This window comes from Nannospalax galili, unplaced genomic scaffold, assembly GCF_000622305.1.
Source record: "Nannospalax galili isolate Female #2095 unplaced genomic scaffold, S.galili_v1.0 scaffold334, whole genome shotgun sequence".
Taxonomy (NCBI): domain Eukaryota; kingdom Metazoa; phylum Chordata; class Mammalia; order Rodentia; family Spalacidae; genus Nannospalax; species Nannospalax galili.
Window position 1 is genome coordinate 3,675,439 of NW_008336888.1, and position 15,446 is coordinate 3,690,884.

Sequence of the window (15,446 nt, forward strand, 5' to 3'; positions counted from 1 at the left end):
ATAATAGGGCCCGGCATGGTGATGCATGCCTTTAATCCCAACCCTTGTGAAGCAGAGGCAGGAAGATCTCTGAAAATGAGGTCAGCCTAGTCTACATAGTGAGTTCCAAGCCAGCTGGGGCTACAAAGAGACCCTGTCTTTAAAAAAAAAAAAAAAAAAAAAAGATAGATTGACAGACAGACCAACCTACTGACCGACCTGTGTGCTTCATTGGGGTATCTGTTATAAAGATGATTTTTCAAGGTCCTCAATCCAACCCTACTACATTAATCTTTGGGTTAAAGCAAGGAATTGGTCTTTTAAGACATATCCCAGGAGGCTCTGAGGCACACTTAGGGTTTGGGTCTATTTGAAGACACTCAGATTGGAAATGGTGGGTTCCTGTCTCCTGTCTCTGACCTAACCAGCTAGAGAGACTATGAGAGAGGTGCCACCCCATCCAGTATTTTTACCTGGGTTCCAGGGACTGAACTTGAGTGTCAGGCTTGCATAGTAGTGCTTTTACTGACTGAGCCATTTCTCCTACATCTACACTGTCATTTCATTTATTTATTATTAAGTGTGTATGTGCGTGCGTATGTGTGTGTGTGTGTGTGTGTGTGTGTGTGTGTACATGTGTGAGTGAGCACCCATGTGTGTGTGAAAGGGAGAGAGAAAGAAAGAGAAAACAGGTATCCATGTAAAGGTCAAAGGACAGTTTTCCGAAGTCAGTTTTCTCCTACTATGGTTTCTAAGGATCAAACTCAGGTCATCAGGCTTTCTCGACAAGTGTTTTTAACCACTGAGCCATCTCACCAGTCCCCACTGTGTTGTTTTCTGAACTCCTTCAAAGAAGAAAAGCATCTTTTGCATACATATTTGTGTGTACTTATATACGAGGCACCTTTATATATACACCAGACACTGTAACAGGAGCCGGGTCAACAGTGAGCCCCAATCTAATCCTTCTTAGAGGTCACCTTTATTTCATGTACCTACACTGGAATTGGCAGGCAGGAAGGGTTGACCAGGTAATTAAAGCCACAGTTCTGAGGTTGGACGACCTGCTTCCTTCCACTGTTGACTACTGTTCAATTTTGGTCAAGACAATTAACATTACTATGTCCTAGTTTCCTCTGAGGATTTGCAGGTTACGAGAGGATTAACCCACACCAAAGTGCCCAGCAAATACTCAGTGCTGAACAGTATTATCGATGAAGATACTTTTCTGCACAACAAAACTAATGTTTGAAAAAAAATTAAATACTGCAGAAAATCTGTGAGACAAAAACACACAGCTACAATAAAATCTATAATCTAGAAAGAGGACTTTCACATGAATGCCTGACACAAAGAAGAAAACCACGAAGGAATTTTGTGTCCCTCTTGAAAACTTTGGATGTGAAGGTTCCTTGTAATCCATTGAGGATTACAGCAGAAACACTGGGCTCCAGAGACTGCCCTCCAGCCAGCCCAGTCTACAGTACAGAGGCTTCTAAGCAGAAGCAGAGGTCTAATTATTCTTGGAAGCACGATGGTTTTTTTAAAGGAGAGCAGGGGAAAATGCATCAAAATTATAATCCATCAGAGCCAGTGAGATGGCTCAGTAGGTAATGGCGCTTGCTGCCAAGACTGATGTCCTGGGTTCAGCCCCCAAGACTCCCATGGTAAAAGACGAGAACCAACTCCTCCAAGTTTTCCTCTGACCTCCACATGTACACTGTGGCATTTGTGTACACACACACACACACACACCCCCACATGAATAAATGCAAAATTATAATGCATCAATGACACTCTGTTACTCACAGACTGGCTTGGTTGAGTGTGGTATTTCTTACTTTTTCCTTGTTCTGGAACTTCAATCTGCTAAATAGATTAGTAAAATGTCAGTCCATCCCAGAGAGGCAAGCACACAAATAGCCCACTGAATTGGCACATCTCCCCTCCCACAATCATTCTCCTAACAGTACCGTAACCACAGGTCAGCGGCCATACCTGCCACACCTTTCCTATGGCAGAAATAGAGTCACTAAAAATGACAGGAGTCTTCAAGTTTGACACTGGTGGCTGCCTGTGGATTTTTTAATTATACACAGTATTTAAAAGGACTTTCCAGGTGATAAAATGCACTTCTAAACCCTGAGAGTGTCCAGAGAGCTCTAAGCTATGCACTGAAACAAAGTCTGATGGAGTTCTGCAGAGTGAAAAGGTATCATTAATCAAAGGGAAGAACCAGTCTGGAGCTCAAGACACTATGCTGGATCTCATGTGCATAATGTAGGGCAGTTAGGGGCCAGGAAGGAAGGGGATGGCACACCTGGGATGAGGACAGGGTTTAGAACACTAATAGTTATTACTATTATTATTTGTAGTGTTGGAGATAAAACTCAGGAATGTCCACATGCTATACCACTGAGCTATATCCTGAGCCCTTAGCTGTTGCTATCATTTTAGTTTTTATCATTACATCTATTTATTGTTTGGGGGGTCAAGGGACAAGGTATATGTGTGCCATGGCATGCTTGTGGAGGTCAGAGGACCCACCATGTGGGTACTAGGGATGGAACTCAGGTCACTAGTTTTGGCAGCAAGTGCCATTACTCATTGAGCCATCTTGTCAGCCCAGGGACCTTAAATTTTTCTGAAACGGAGTTTTGTTTTCTAACTTAGGCTGGTCTTGTATTCTATATAGTTCAGGCTAGTCTGGAACTCTCCATTTTCCTGCCTGAGCCTTCCCAATCCTGGACTTACAAGCATGTAATACTACACCTGGCAATACAGTTTTTCAAAGGGACTATTTACCTAGCATTTGATGGAGGTGGGGTGTTGGGCTCCCAAGGGCTACAGGGGGTGTGGTGGGGAGTGGTTACAGGAAGGAGGGGTGTATGACAGGTGTAGCCTTCAGCAGGAATATGTGAAACCAGAGGCCAGGCAGATACTAAGCTGGAGAGATAAGTACCTAATCTCTTTTCCCATCTTCCAGTCTCTCACTGGGATGCTCACTGGGTGCTCCATGGGAAGCAAAGCCATAGCACCCAGGTGTCCTCTGCAGGCACAGAGTAGGGGAGGGCAGTTTGTACAGGAAGGCAGACAGAGTACCTGGTACATCTGGTGAATGGGACCCAACTAGTCAGGGCTTGGGGACAGGCTTTTGATGTTTCCTCATTGGAAAGAAAACAACCATTAAACAACCAGCAACTATGTGTGTCTCAATCAGGCAGTGCCTAGCATTCCACGGTCAAAAAGGTCTCCACTAACTCCATTCTCCTTGACATGGATCCTTGGGTTCCAGTCATGCCGTGACAGATACAAGCATTAAGTGATTTAAGTTGGCTATTATATCACTCAGGAGAATTTAGTGTGGGACATTTCAAAATAAGTGGGATAAATAACACAGCAGTACGAAAGTGTGTTCTCTTTTAGCCATGTTTGTGTGAATTCAGCTGGATAAAAAATTGCCTTAGGGGCTGGAGAGAGGGTTCAGCAATTAAGAGCACTGGCTGTTCTTGCAAAAGATCCAGGTTCGAATCCCACATGGCAGTTAACAACCGCCCTCAACTCCAGGTCCAGGAGATCTGACACTCTCTTTTGTCCTCTGTGGCATTGTATGTCATGGGTGCACTTACATACCTACAGTCATAACACTCATACTCATAAAATAAAAATAAATTAATTAAAATTGCCTTAGTTGTGTGCATGTCTCGTTTTCAGTTAGTATACTGAACAGAAAATGTTTGCATATTTGCCACTCACTGCTCAGTAATTTACAAATCAGTTATTTAGTTTGGCAGACGAAGAAGGAATATTCTGGTGCTGTTTTCCTACTAGTTTATAATATCAAAGCGTAGTTTATAGCATTGTGCTGTGAAATATAGAACATGAGGGAGTTCTGACTTTCCTCCTCTTCTTCTCCCCTCTGTATGTCAGAATAAATAAAATATTACCCAGTGTGGTATTAAAGGTGTGCACACCTGTGAGGCAGAGGCAGGTGGATCTCTGTGAGCTGAAGGCCAGCCTGATCTACATAGCAAGTTCCAGGCCAGCCAGTAATACATAGTGAAGCTCTGTTTCAAACAAAATAAAACAAAAAAACAAAAATTGCACTAACATTGATGTAGCCTAGGGTCTATATATAGTCTATCACAAATGTTACATGATTCCTGATCTAATCAATTTGCTTGACTTACTATATGTAATAAGTCCACAGAGTATATATGGAGGGAGGGGAATAAGAACCTAGGGGGAGGGAGCTTCCTCTCATAACACAGCCCTCTTGGCTTTTCTTCCATCCACCCAGTGGTTTCTGTTAGTCACATGATCACCTCTGCACAGCTATTCCCCCAGGCTCTCTGGAGCTGCAGCGTCCAGCTGTGGTAATCAGTGTCTGCACTTCTTCCCTTTCCTGGGCTGGACCAGCCTTCCTAAAGGCTAACCCTAGCCTTGCCTTGGAGTCTTCCCTCAACTCAGCACAGTTCACGTGAAAGCACCTGTTGCTGCTGCTGTGTGAAGTGGCATGCTCCTGTGGGACACTGGGGGTCATCAGGAGTTTGTCAGCCTGGGCAACACAGAGCCCAGATCTCACAAAAGCACCAGTGAGAGGAAACACATCTGGTAAAGACAAGGGGTGAGGGTGAGAGGGATGGGCAGCAGGGAAGCCAGCTTGCTGGTTGCCATGGCTGAGAAAACAAATTTAGAGGTGAAATTCACATTCACTTGGAAGAAAAATGAAGGGCAGTTGGTAAGATGGCTCAGTGGGTCAAAGCTCTTGCTGCCAATCTGATGGCCCGAGTTGGGTTCAGAACCCACATGGGAGAAGAGCAGACTCCCACAAGTTGTTGTCTGATCTTCACACATATGCTGTGGCTCACATGCACCCCCCCACAAGCACAGTAAATAAATGTAACAAAAAGTGTTTTCGAAAGGGAAGGGAAAAATATACAAATGAGGTATAGATCAGAAAGTCACTTGCCAGCCTATTCCTGACCCACTCAGAGAACTGTGCATGCACAAAACAACCTGCGTCAGAAGTCTCTGGGATACAGTGACTGCGAAACTTAGGTCTCCTTTCAGTTCTTGGTGACTTTTGGAGTTCATTAAAGCAGAGGTTGTTGGAGCCTTCTCCACTTTCCACTCAGTCCATTTTCTTTAAGTAATAACATCCAGTTTTATTGGACGAGATTGCACACCCTGTTAAAAGTTACATTTACAAGCTGGGCATGGTGGTGCATGATAGATTTAGGAGAGCAGAAAAGGAAGGAACTTAAAGTTAAGAAATAAGAACCAGAGCCAGATCTACAACAAGCAAGGAGTATGTCCTTTTATTCAGAGGACACAGCAAGCACAGAAGCCTTCCTACGCAAAGAAGGCATCCGCATGGAAGGGAGGTTATAGGCAGTCTGCTGCACACAGCTGCAAGAGCTAGCTCTGTGCCAGGGTCTGGTGTCCTTGAGGGTCTCTCTCCCAAGATTGTTTTCTCAGGCAGGTGAGCTCTCTTAGGGCACTAAAGGAGACAGGTGGGAGCCATAAACAGTCTCCCTCAGTCCAGGGAGTGATCAGTTGGTAAGGCTTGAGCAAGGCCAGCTTGCCAAGTTAGGGCCAGTTAGCCACTTTAAGGAATTTATGGTTATGCTGCTCTTCTAATTAGGCTTATGGCTCTTAACACATTCTACAGTGCACACCTTTAATCTCTGCACTTTGGAGACAGAGGCAAGTGGATCTCTGTGAGATCGAGGCCAGCCTGATCTACATAGCAAGTTCCAAGTCAGCTGGGGCTACAGGGAGATCATGTCTCAAAAAAATACCAAAACAAAACAAAAAGTTACATTTACAGATTCTTGAGGGCAGATGCGGGTCTGTGATATGATTATCTCTTGGCCACTGACCCTTAAGCATGAAGTCTATGTGAGACTTCTGAGACTCCTCAAGAACATAGGTCATTCCTCATACTTTCCTAATACCTACCGTTTAAGAATGCGGATGTAATCACTGGGGCTCCAGCAGCTACACTGGGTGAAACAGAAATGGCTCTGGTGACACTGTGGTGCCTCCAGCCTAGCCCTAGATGACACCTACCTCTGGGTTCTTTTAGACAGAGAAGCATGCCTCCATTCTGTTGAGGACACTTGCTTTGTTTTCTGTTACATAGTTAAACTTCAATCCTAACCAATGTACTTTCTTTTCAAATAAAACATTTTATAATTCTAATCTGGGTCTCTCCATCTCCTAAGTGTTCAAGCCCTATTTATGTATAAGAAACAGCAAATATTAGCAAAACTGAGTGAGGCTTTTGTGTAACAGCACAGCTTTTAGGATGTACCTTCCCTGCCCTACCTTTCTGGTTTGTGGTTAATATTACCTCTGAGCAGTCTATGTATTTTGGCAGCTGTGTATTTATACCATGCTTTACTGTGTTTGACTCCAATTTTAATGAGCTCTGTGGTGACACAGGTCTATAATCCCAGTACTTGGGAGGCTAAGGCAGGAGGACAGCTGTAAATTCAAGGCCAGCCTGAGCTATATAGCAAGATCCTGTCTCAAAAAGGGGGAAAAAAATAGGGGCTGGAGAGATGGCTCTTGCACAGGATTCAGGGTTCAGTTCCCAGAACCCACATGGTGGCTAACAACCATTTGTTAACTCTAGTTCCAGGGGATTTGGCACCCTCGTCTACATGCACAGGTGCAGTTAGATAATGCAGGCAAACACCTGTACATATAAAATAAAAATAAAGAAATTTTTAAAAATCACTTCACAAACATTTCAAGCCTTACGTTTGTTTTGTTTTGTGTGTGACTTTGTGTGTGTGATGTATGTGTGTGCATATTTGCATCTGTGTACATGGAGGCTCAAGGTTGACACTGGCAATCATCCTATTAGCCCTTTGCCTTACACATTTGAGGCACAGTCTCTTACTGAAATTGGAGCTTGCCATTTCAGCTGTCTGGCTAGCCAGCTTGCTCTGGGGATCCCCCATCTCCACCTTCTGCACTGTGATTACAGCCAGGCAGCCATGCCCATCTTGTTTTTGACTCTGGTCCTCATGCTTGCACAGTAAGAACTTTACCTACTGAGCCTTCTCCCCAGCCCAAGTTTTACTTTTGAAAGGATAGCCTAAAACTAACAAGACTAATTCATTTTAATTTAGCACCAATTTTTTTCATTCTCTCAGTCCATTTAAACTGAAAGGCCAGCATTTCTGAGGACCACCTACTTTAATTGTGCGGCTCATTTGGTTAGTTTCCTTAGATTCTCCCTCTTGCCTCAGATTCTTCAACATTATGAAAACTTTGGAGTCAGGAGGCTGGAGAGATGGCTCAGTGGTTAAGAGCACTGGCTGCTCTTGCAAAGGACCCAGGTTCAGTTCCCAGCCACCCACATGGCAGCTAATAACCATCCATTACTCCAGTTCCAGGGGAATCTAACACCCTTTTCTGACCTCCATAGGCCATTGCACAACACAGGTGTGCTGGATAGCTTTAGTGTCAACTTGACGCACCTGGGTTGAGGGAGCCTCAGTTGGGGAATTGCCTCTATTGGACTGGCCTGTGGTCTGTGGTCTGAGGGGCATCTTCTTGATGAGTGATGTGGGAGGGCCCAGCCCACTGTGGGTGGTGCCATCCCTGGGCAGGTGAGCCTGTGTTAAGCAGGCTGAGTAGGGGCCAGGGGAGCAAACCAGTAAGCAGTGTTCCTCCATGGTCTGTGCTCCACCTCCTGCCTCCAGGTTCCTGCCCTGAGTTCCTACCTTGGGCTCCCTGATGAACTGTGACCCAGGAGATGTAAGATAAATAAACCCTTTCCTCCCCAAGTTGGTAGTGGTCAGAGTGTTTCATCACAGCAATGAAGAACAAACTAGGAAAACAGGTGTACTTACATACATGCAGGTAATACACTTATACATATAAAATAAAAATAACAAAGCAAACTTTGGAGTTAGACTCTGCCTTACCAAACAGAGACCTCCATGCCTTGGCACACACGAAGTTCTCTATATGACATATGTCACTTCCAAATGCATTTGCCTCTAGGCAACCACAATGTTACCTTTGGACAGTTTGACATTTATATGGCTACTTTAAGTCACAAAATGATTTTAGTTCACTGACCCTGTGAAGAGGCCTAGTGCCGAGCTTCAGAGTTCAAAGGGCTAATCTAGAGCTAGTTTTTTTTTTCTCTTTGGGGGATGGTGGTGTGGGGAGTGAGGCCTCTATTCAGGGCTTGGTGGAGAAAGTTCCAGCTTGAAATGTGTTCTGTCCCAGAAGGCAGTTTTCAAGGGAAAAGAGTTTTACTTTTTCTTTTCGGGAACCAAAAGAAGTCACAAATAAATAAGTAAATAAATAAATTAAATAAATAAATAATAAATAAACAAATAAATGCAGTAATTTGTGGAAATTGAAAATTTTGATGAAGCAATTCACAGTGTTGGCTAATGTGCTGCTGCTCTTGCTGTTATTCACTGATAGGAAATAATATCATTGATAATAAATAAATAAATTTGTTTAAAAATAAATGGTGAGTTTCAAATGGTGTGCAAAGATAGGAATGTGGCCGGGTTGTTTCCGTGAGCACTTTAAATAGATCATTACCTTCTCCATGCTATTGAGCAGGCTCCTTAGCTAGTCATTGTCCAACTGTTTCCTGTATCAAGTGGCTTCTGCTTCAAGTCCCACATTTGAGGGTACTTCTCTCTTTTTAACAAGGCCACTTCAGTTAATTACCCTTTTCTTCCTTCTTATACATATATACTAACAAAGCCTAAGAGACTGGATTTTATTACTCTTTAAAAAGAGTCTCCTCCATTGAATACTCTCCAGTATGTTTTTAAGTGTTCAGTCACCAAGAGGCAGTGAATTTATTTTCCCTGAAAAGATATTTTCAGTTCCAGAAGAAAGAGATCAAGTCCAAAGAACAACTATTTTCTTAGGAAAAAAGCTGTAAAGATTCATGTTGAACTCAAGATGCTATTCATCATCCTCTTCTAAAGGACTAAATTTAAATAAAAAAAGATTAGGAAATGTTTCCAGATGTTTTCTTCTGTAATTTTAAAGATCAGTGTAATAGTCTGCAAAAATATTAAATTTACCCAATACAAATGTCAATCAAACTGTTGTATGGTCTTATCTGAGACAAGCTTTTATGATAAAGATGACCAGGAAAGTCTAAAATCAAAGGGCTTTGTTTTTTTTTTTTCTTTGCTTTATCTCTTGCCCATCAACCCTTTAAGTTAATTACTAGGCCTTCAATGAATACACACAGACTAGAAAAATAAAGTTAATTTTAGATTGTGAAAGGAATAATTTCCCTGAGAGTTTCTTTCACTTGGTGGCTTTTTATTTGGTACACAGGAAGTATCATGAGGCTTTCTAGAGAAGATTCTAGAGCTTGTTGAAGATCATCCCCACTGTGTTAAAAGGTCTGCCTCAAAATCCTGCCTTTCACCATAAGAGAGGGAGGAGAAGCAGCCTGGGGGTGGATGGTAAACATGTGTGATACAAGAGTAGAGGGAGACTACTGAGGGTCAAAAGTTTGAGCAGGTATTTTGGGGGGTGGATTAACGAAATTAAGAATGTATGAAAAACCTTATGGAAAGCCACTACTTTATATACTAATTTAAAAATATAATTCAAAGGGAAAGGGGGGGCATTTGAGTAGAGATATCCTGCATGGGTGGACAGTGCTTCCCTCGAAGACATGGACTATTAAATGAAAATCTCAATGCCAGGCATAGGATACATTCCTAGAAGTTATTAGTCAGAGAGGCCCCCAAAATAAAACAACATAAGCTATCACCCTCACTCTTGGGTGCTCAACATAGCCAGATGGTAAGACCTTATTGTTGAAGACACAACATACTTCAACTGCAAGACAGAGAAATTAAGCCAGAACTGATCTGAAAACTTCCTCCCTGCTGGTTACTTCATAGTGTCAGAAGGTGCTGTGCTGCTAGCGGGGGGAGAAAAGTCACCAATGGACTTGCCCAGCAGTAGACTCTGCATGCTGCAATACTGACTCTGTATGCTGTAATACTGATCTGCCAAGCAAGATGTGCCCAATGGTGTAACGGTGGCACGGAGGCTATGGGAGTAACCGACTGCTTTCTGGTTGGATTTGAGGACTTCCCTACAGGAGGGAATTCAGGGTCAAAAGTTCATGGCTTGGGTGGTCATAGACCCTAGAGGGGAGCTACTACTATTGTTCTGCTAAATGGGCAGGTTGTCAAACTGTATTTTAAATATTTATGTTTATATCCATACATTAATGCTGTTCTCAACTTTGGCCATAGGAGGTTCATTTTGCAGTGGGCAGTGGTCAATGCAAAGACTCATAATTGGTCAAAGTGCTGAGAATAAGTGACTTGTTGAGTGTTCAGCTCTAAATGAGACATTTATAACAACCCCCACCCCAAGGTTTAGGGAATACCATGGAAGGGGAGGTCAGGAAGAATGTAAGAGCTAAAGGATGGGGAGAAAGACTGAGAAATACTGTCTTCTTGACATGACCTAGGTATTGCACTCATGAACTCACAGAAGATGTGGTTACCTGCACAAGATCAAGCCAGTCAGCTTGGATGGGGGAGGAGCTCATGAAGACCCACCATTAACTGAGGAGCTATTGGCAACTGATAGCTGCTGAGAGAGGAGGAGACATTTTTCTTCAGAGATTTGGCTGACAGTAGATTGCCCATGCTTCTGTGGTCCCACACTCATGTGCCTGCAGGCAGCAATGATTGGACTTGGTGGCTTATTTAAGCAGAAGGGGAGGAGGAGGAGGAGGAGGAGGAAGAGGGGAGAAAGTGACAGTGGGATGCCTAGGGGAAGTGGCAGGGGGTAATTGGAATGGATGTGATCAAAATACATTGTACACATGATTGAAACTGTCAAAGATTTTTTTTTTTAATCCTAACTTTCTGATGTAGATTTTACTACCAGTTGGAAAGCCTCCATTTGGCTTCCAAGTTCAAGTTCTCAGTAATCCATAGAAGACTTCTCATTGGAGACACAGCTTGAAGGCTAAAGAAAAGACTCCTGCTGGGGATGGTTGTGCACACCTTTAAATCCGGCTCTTGGGAGGCTGTTGGGAGCTATTGATATAAGCGCAGCCATTATGTACATTGAGCTGTGGCAGGCTTGCTTGTTTAGCGTTTGTGTTTTGCACACCAGTACCTAATCTGCCAAGTCAGGAGGAATGTGTTTATATGGTGGAGTTCACAACAAGTATTTGACTGCTCCTTGACCCTCAGATACAGGTGGGAAAAATAGCTGTTGAAGCTGAGTTAAGCAAACAGTGGCTATCTGATGTACTACTGTATAAAAAGGTGGAGCTAAAATAAACTGGGGCTGCAGTCTCTACTGACAGTCCTCCTAAGTATCTTTTCTCTGTCTCTTGATTTTTCTTTCAATCCTCACTCCCCCTTTCAGGTACTGTCCGTCTTGGCCAGCTGGCAACGGCAGGAGGCAGAGGCAGGTGGATCTCTGTGAGATCAAGGCCAGCCTAGACTACATAGTGAGTTCCAGGCCAGCTTGGGCACAGGGAGACCCTGTCTCAAAAAGACAAAAAAGAAAAAAGAAAGAAAAGACTCCCTCCCACCCTGCCCACTGAGCACCAGACATTTTAACTATCCTGACACTTGTGCCTCTCCCTTTGGCTATCATTCAGTTCAAACAATAGACCCCAAGAAATTGGAATTTCCTCAAGAAGCTCATAATGGGAGAAGGAAAAGGTTGGAGCATGGTGCCAGACAGAGGAGAAATGCAACCTCCAGAAAAGAGATTTCACACAGTCTGACAACTTGTCAGACTACCTTGCAGGCAAAACTGGAGCTGAGTCAAAGCTGAATCAATGATTGGTGGAACCACACATTGATCAGGCTGGTTAGTTACTCTTGCCCTCTATTTAAAACTGAACCTCATGTCAAGATCCTGAAGATGGATTTGATGGGGAGGCCGCTGGACATCTTTGCTCCTTTTCCCAGTGGAACCACACTAAATAAATCTACTTTCTTTGCCTTTCACTATTACTTCTCTGTTTAATCAGAGTACTGGGGACAGGTAGCCTTGCCTGGCTTGTTGTTGCTGCCAGGACCCAGGCTTTCACCCAACAATTCCAGTAAAAAGTCAGAGCCACTGGGAGCTGTGGCTGCCTCCATGGAGAACAAGACTGGTAGACCCTGGGACTTCGGATGGTATAGTTTGGGCTACAATTGTTGCACATTCACAGGAAGACCTCAGAGCACTTACCATTTCTGGATTCTCTGCATCTAGCTTTGCCATCTTCTCTGAGACCATCTTCTTCAAGCAGCTACTCAGCAAAAAAGCCTAAGAAACCCCAAAATAAAGAAATCTCTGTATATAAATATATAGGGGAATAACAGATATGATGAGTTTAATGGGGTAGGGAATTGGAGGGTAGGGCAGGACAGGGAGTAAGAGGAGGAATAACTAAGTGTAAAGGCCTTTTGAAAGAGTCACATGGAAACCTACTATAGAAGCTTCTTTCAATAAATACACAGATAATATAAAAAGACTTTAAATGTAGTTACCCTATAATAGGGGTTCAATATAACATAACAGGGTAGCAAATGAACAGCCCAATGCCAGGAATGAACTCCCTTTTTTGGAGTTGTTGACCAGAGAAATCCCATAGACCCTCAACCAATACTGGATATTACCACAGCACTTGGTTACCCACCAGAACTTGATGGTAAGATGTATTGCCAAAACACTACATACTTGAGCTACAGAATAAACAAGGAGGAATCAAGCTGCTACTGACCTCGAAGCATCATCTCTTCTGGAAAACTTTTGTAGTACTAGAAGGTACTATGCATGTTGCTGGCAGAGAAAAGCTAGTTATGAGCCCTGAAAGTTACAATAACAACTGGCTTCGCAAAATATGCCTATGGTGCAATAGTGGCATAAATGTTATGGAAGTAACCGATCACCTTCTAATTGGATGTAAGGCCTGCTACACAAGATGGAGTCCATACCTGACAATGTTACCAGGGCCAAGAACCTGTGGCTAGACAGGTCACATGCCATAGGAGAGAACATACTACTATTATTCTGTTAAAAAGACATAGTATTAAGCTGACACCTAATGACTTATTGTTATACCCGTAGATTTGCACATTCCTCAACTCTCACCAGAAAAGGTTCTTCTTGCAACAGATGGGGATTAACACAGAGACCCACAACTAGTCAATGTGCAGAGAATAAGAGACTGTAGAGTGCTCAACCCTAAATGGGGCACCTATATCATACCCTCTCCTCCCAAGACTCAAGGATAATTGTGGAAGAGAGGAAGGAATGACTGTAAGAGTTAGAGGTTGTAGATGAATTCAAGAAAACTATGTTGGCTAGATACCATAGGTTAGTTGCACATATGAACCCACAGCACTTGTGATAGCACACATAAGATCTCTGCAAACCCAAGCCAGAGAGGGGCCCAGCATGGATAGGGAAGGTAGGCAGAAGGCCCCAGCCTTAGCTGAGGATCTATTGGAAATTGATAAATACTTGGAGAGGAAGAATCAGTTTTCCCTACTGGTATGATACCTGGTATGTTGACCAGACTGCAAGGGCAGACCCACACTCAAGAGCATTTAGGAAACTCAGATTGGACTCCATGAGCCTTTTTTGTTTGTTTGTTTGGTTGGTTGGTTTTGTTTTTTTGTTTGTCTGTTTTGGCCTTTTTAATTCTCCACCAAAGGTGTATGCCACAGTGCCCAGCTTTCCATAGGCCTTTATAAAAAGACATAATAATAGAGGACATGAAGTGGTAAGTGCAGGGCAGAAGGGGGTTTGAATAAAATCAAACTACATTGTATGGAATTCTTGAATCAATAAATCTTTTTTAAAAAAAAAGAATGCGCTGACCCACAGGCCTCTCTCCGGGGTAAGTCCATTGCGCCCTCCACCCCTTGACTCCCCCAGCCTCATTCACCCTCCCATCTCCCCTGCTGATCTCTCCTCCTAGTTTGGGTCCTGTCCCATTCCTTGTCTTGGGGCCCCAGACACCTGGGGAACCACTAATGCTTCCTGATCGTTTTCATCTAGACCAACTCAGTGCCTTCTCTGGTCCCCAGGAGCACTGATTCTGGGCCTGGCCCTGCCCTCACCTCCCTCTGCTTCCCTGGGCCTGCAAGACTGGCAGGCCTTTCTCCAGGGTAAGTCCTTTGTACCCGGCGGGCCTTGACTCCTCCAGCCACCCAAATTCACCCTCCCATCTCCCTGGCCCGGTCTCTCCTCCTAGCCTGGGTCCTGTCCCATTCCTTGTCTTGGGACCCCAGAAACCTGGGGAACCACTACTGCTTCCTGATCCTCTTCATCCAGACCAACTCAATGCCTTCTCTGGTCCCCAGAAGCACTGCTTCTGGGCCTGGCCACGCCCTCACCTCCCTCTGCTTCCCTGGGCCTGCACCACCCTGCCAGCCTCTTTCTGGGAGGCAAGGGCTGACCTTTTCTCTTCCTGATCCTTTACATCCAGACCAACCCAGCTCTTTATTACAGTCCCCAGGAGTCCTTGGAGCCACTTCTGCCCCCATCTGCTTTTGCATCTCTGGGTGGTGTGGCCACCAGCTTCCCTACACCAGCATCTTTCCTGGGCCGGGCTCCCAGGCCAATCCAACCCACAAATTACTGAGGCCAAAACCTTTCCTGGAGGGATCCAGACCTTAGGAGAAAGCCTGAGAGCATCTGATCCTCATCTGACTTGGGCCTCTGTGGGAACTCCTGAAGACAAAAGCAATCTGGCCACTCTAATATAAAATCAAAAGAGAGAACCGGAAGCTTAGACAACCAGCTTTTCATGCCTAAAAAGTAAACCACAAAGACACATAAAGTTCAAAAAAAGAAGCAGAACTAAACTTGAAGGCCTGAGTATCACACAAGAGTCAGAAACTACAAAAGAAATTCACATGTCAAAATCACAGAGAAAAAAATAATAACATGAAAAACCAAAATAACAGAGCCCCACTAAATACCAATAGTCCTCTAGAGGAATACAATGAGAACCACCTAGACATAATGCAGGACATGGAACTCAAAAGAACAATCATAAACATGATCAAAGAATTCAGTGAATTTAAAGAACACACAAAAAAGGAAATCAAAGAACTGAAGGAAGATAGGGATAAACTTCTGAATGAATTCAGAAAAGAACTAGAAATATTGAAGACTACTCAGGCTGAAATGAAGAAGGAAGTGAAACACTCAGTAAGCCAATTAGAACCGACAGGAGAAAACCTCACCAATAGGATGAGAGAAATGGAAAACAGAGTATCAAGACTGGAAGATAAAGTGGATGAACTAGACCACTCAAGCAAAGATTATGAAAAATTTAAGAAAGCACGAGAATGGAATATGCAGGTATTGTGTGACACCATAAAAAGATCAAATATACAAATCATAAGCATACAGGAAGGAGAAGAATCCCAAGATAATGGCATGGACCAGATCTTCAACAGAATTGT

At 43.6% G+C, this 15,446-nt stretch overlaps 1 protein-coding gene across 5 annotated transcripts in view; it reads right to left on the minus strand.

Annotated features, from left to right (window-relative positions):
- Nucleotides 1–15,446, minus strand: part of Snx31 (sorting nexin 31) — a 123,309-nt gene that overhangs the window by 12,502 nt on the left and 95,361 nt on the right. For all 5 annotated transcript variants that reach the window (XM_008831559.2, XM_029562786.1, XM_029562785.1 and 2 more), the window contains 2 exons: nt 12,214–12,291; nt 1,789–1,848 (listed from right to left, as the gene is read on the minus strand). In XM_008831559.2, coding sequence (XP_008829781.1) covers nt 1,789–1,848; nt 12,214–12,291 — 138 coding nt within the window. The remainder of the gene's footprint in view (nt 1–1,788; nt 1,849–12,213; nt 12,292–15,446) is intronic.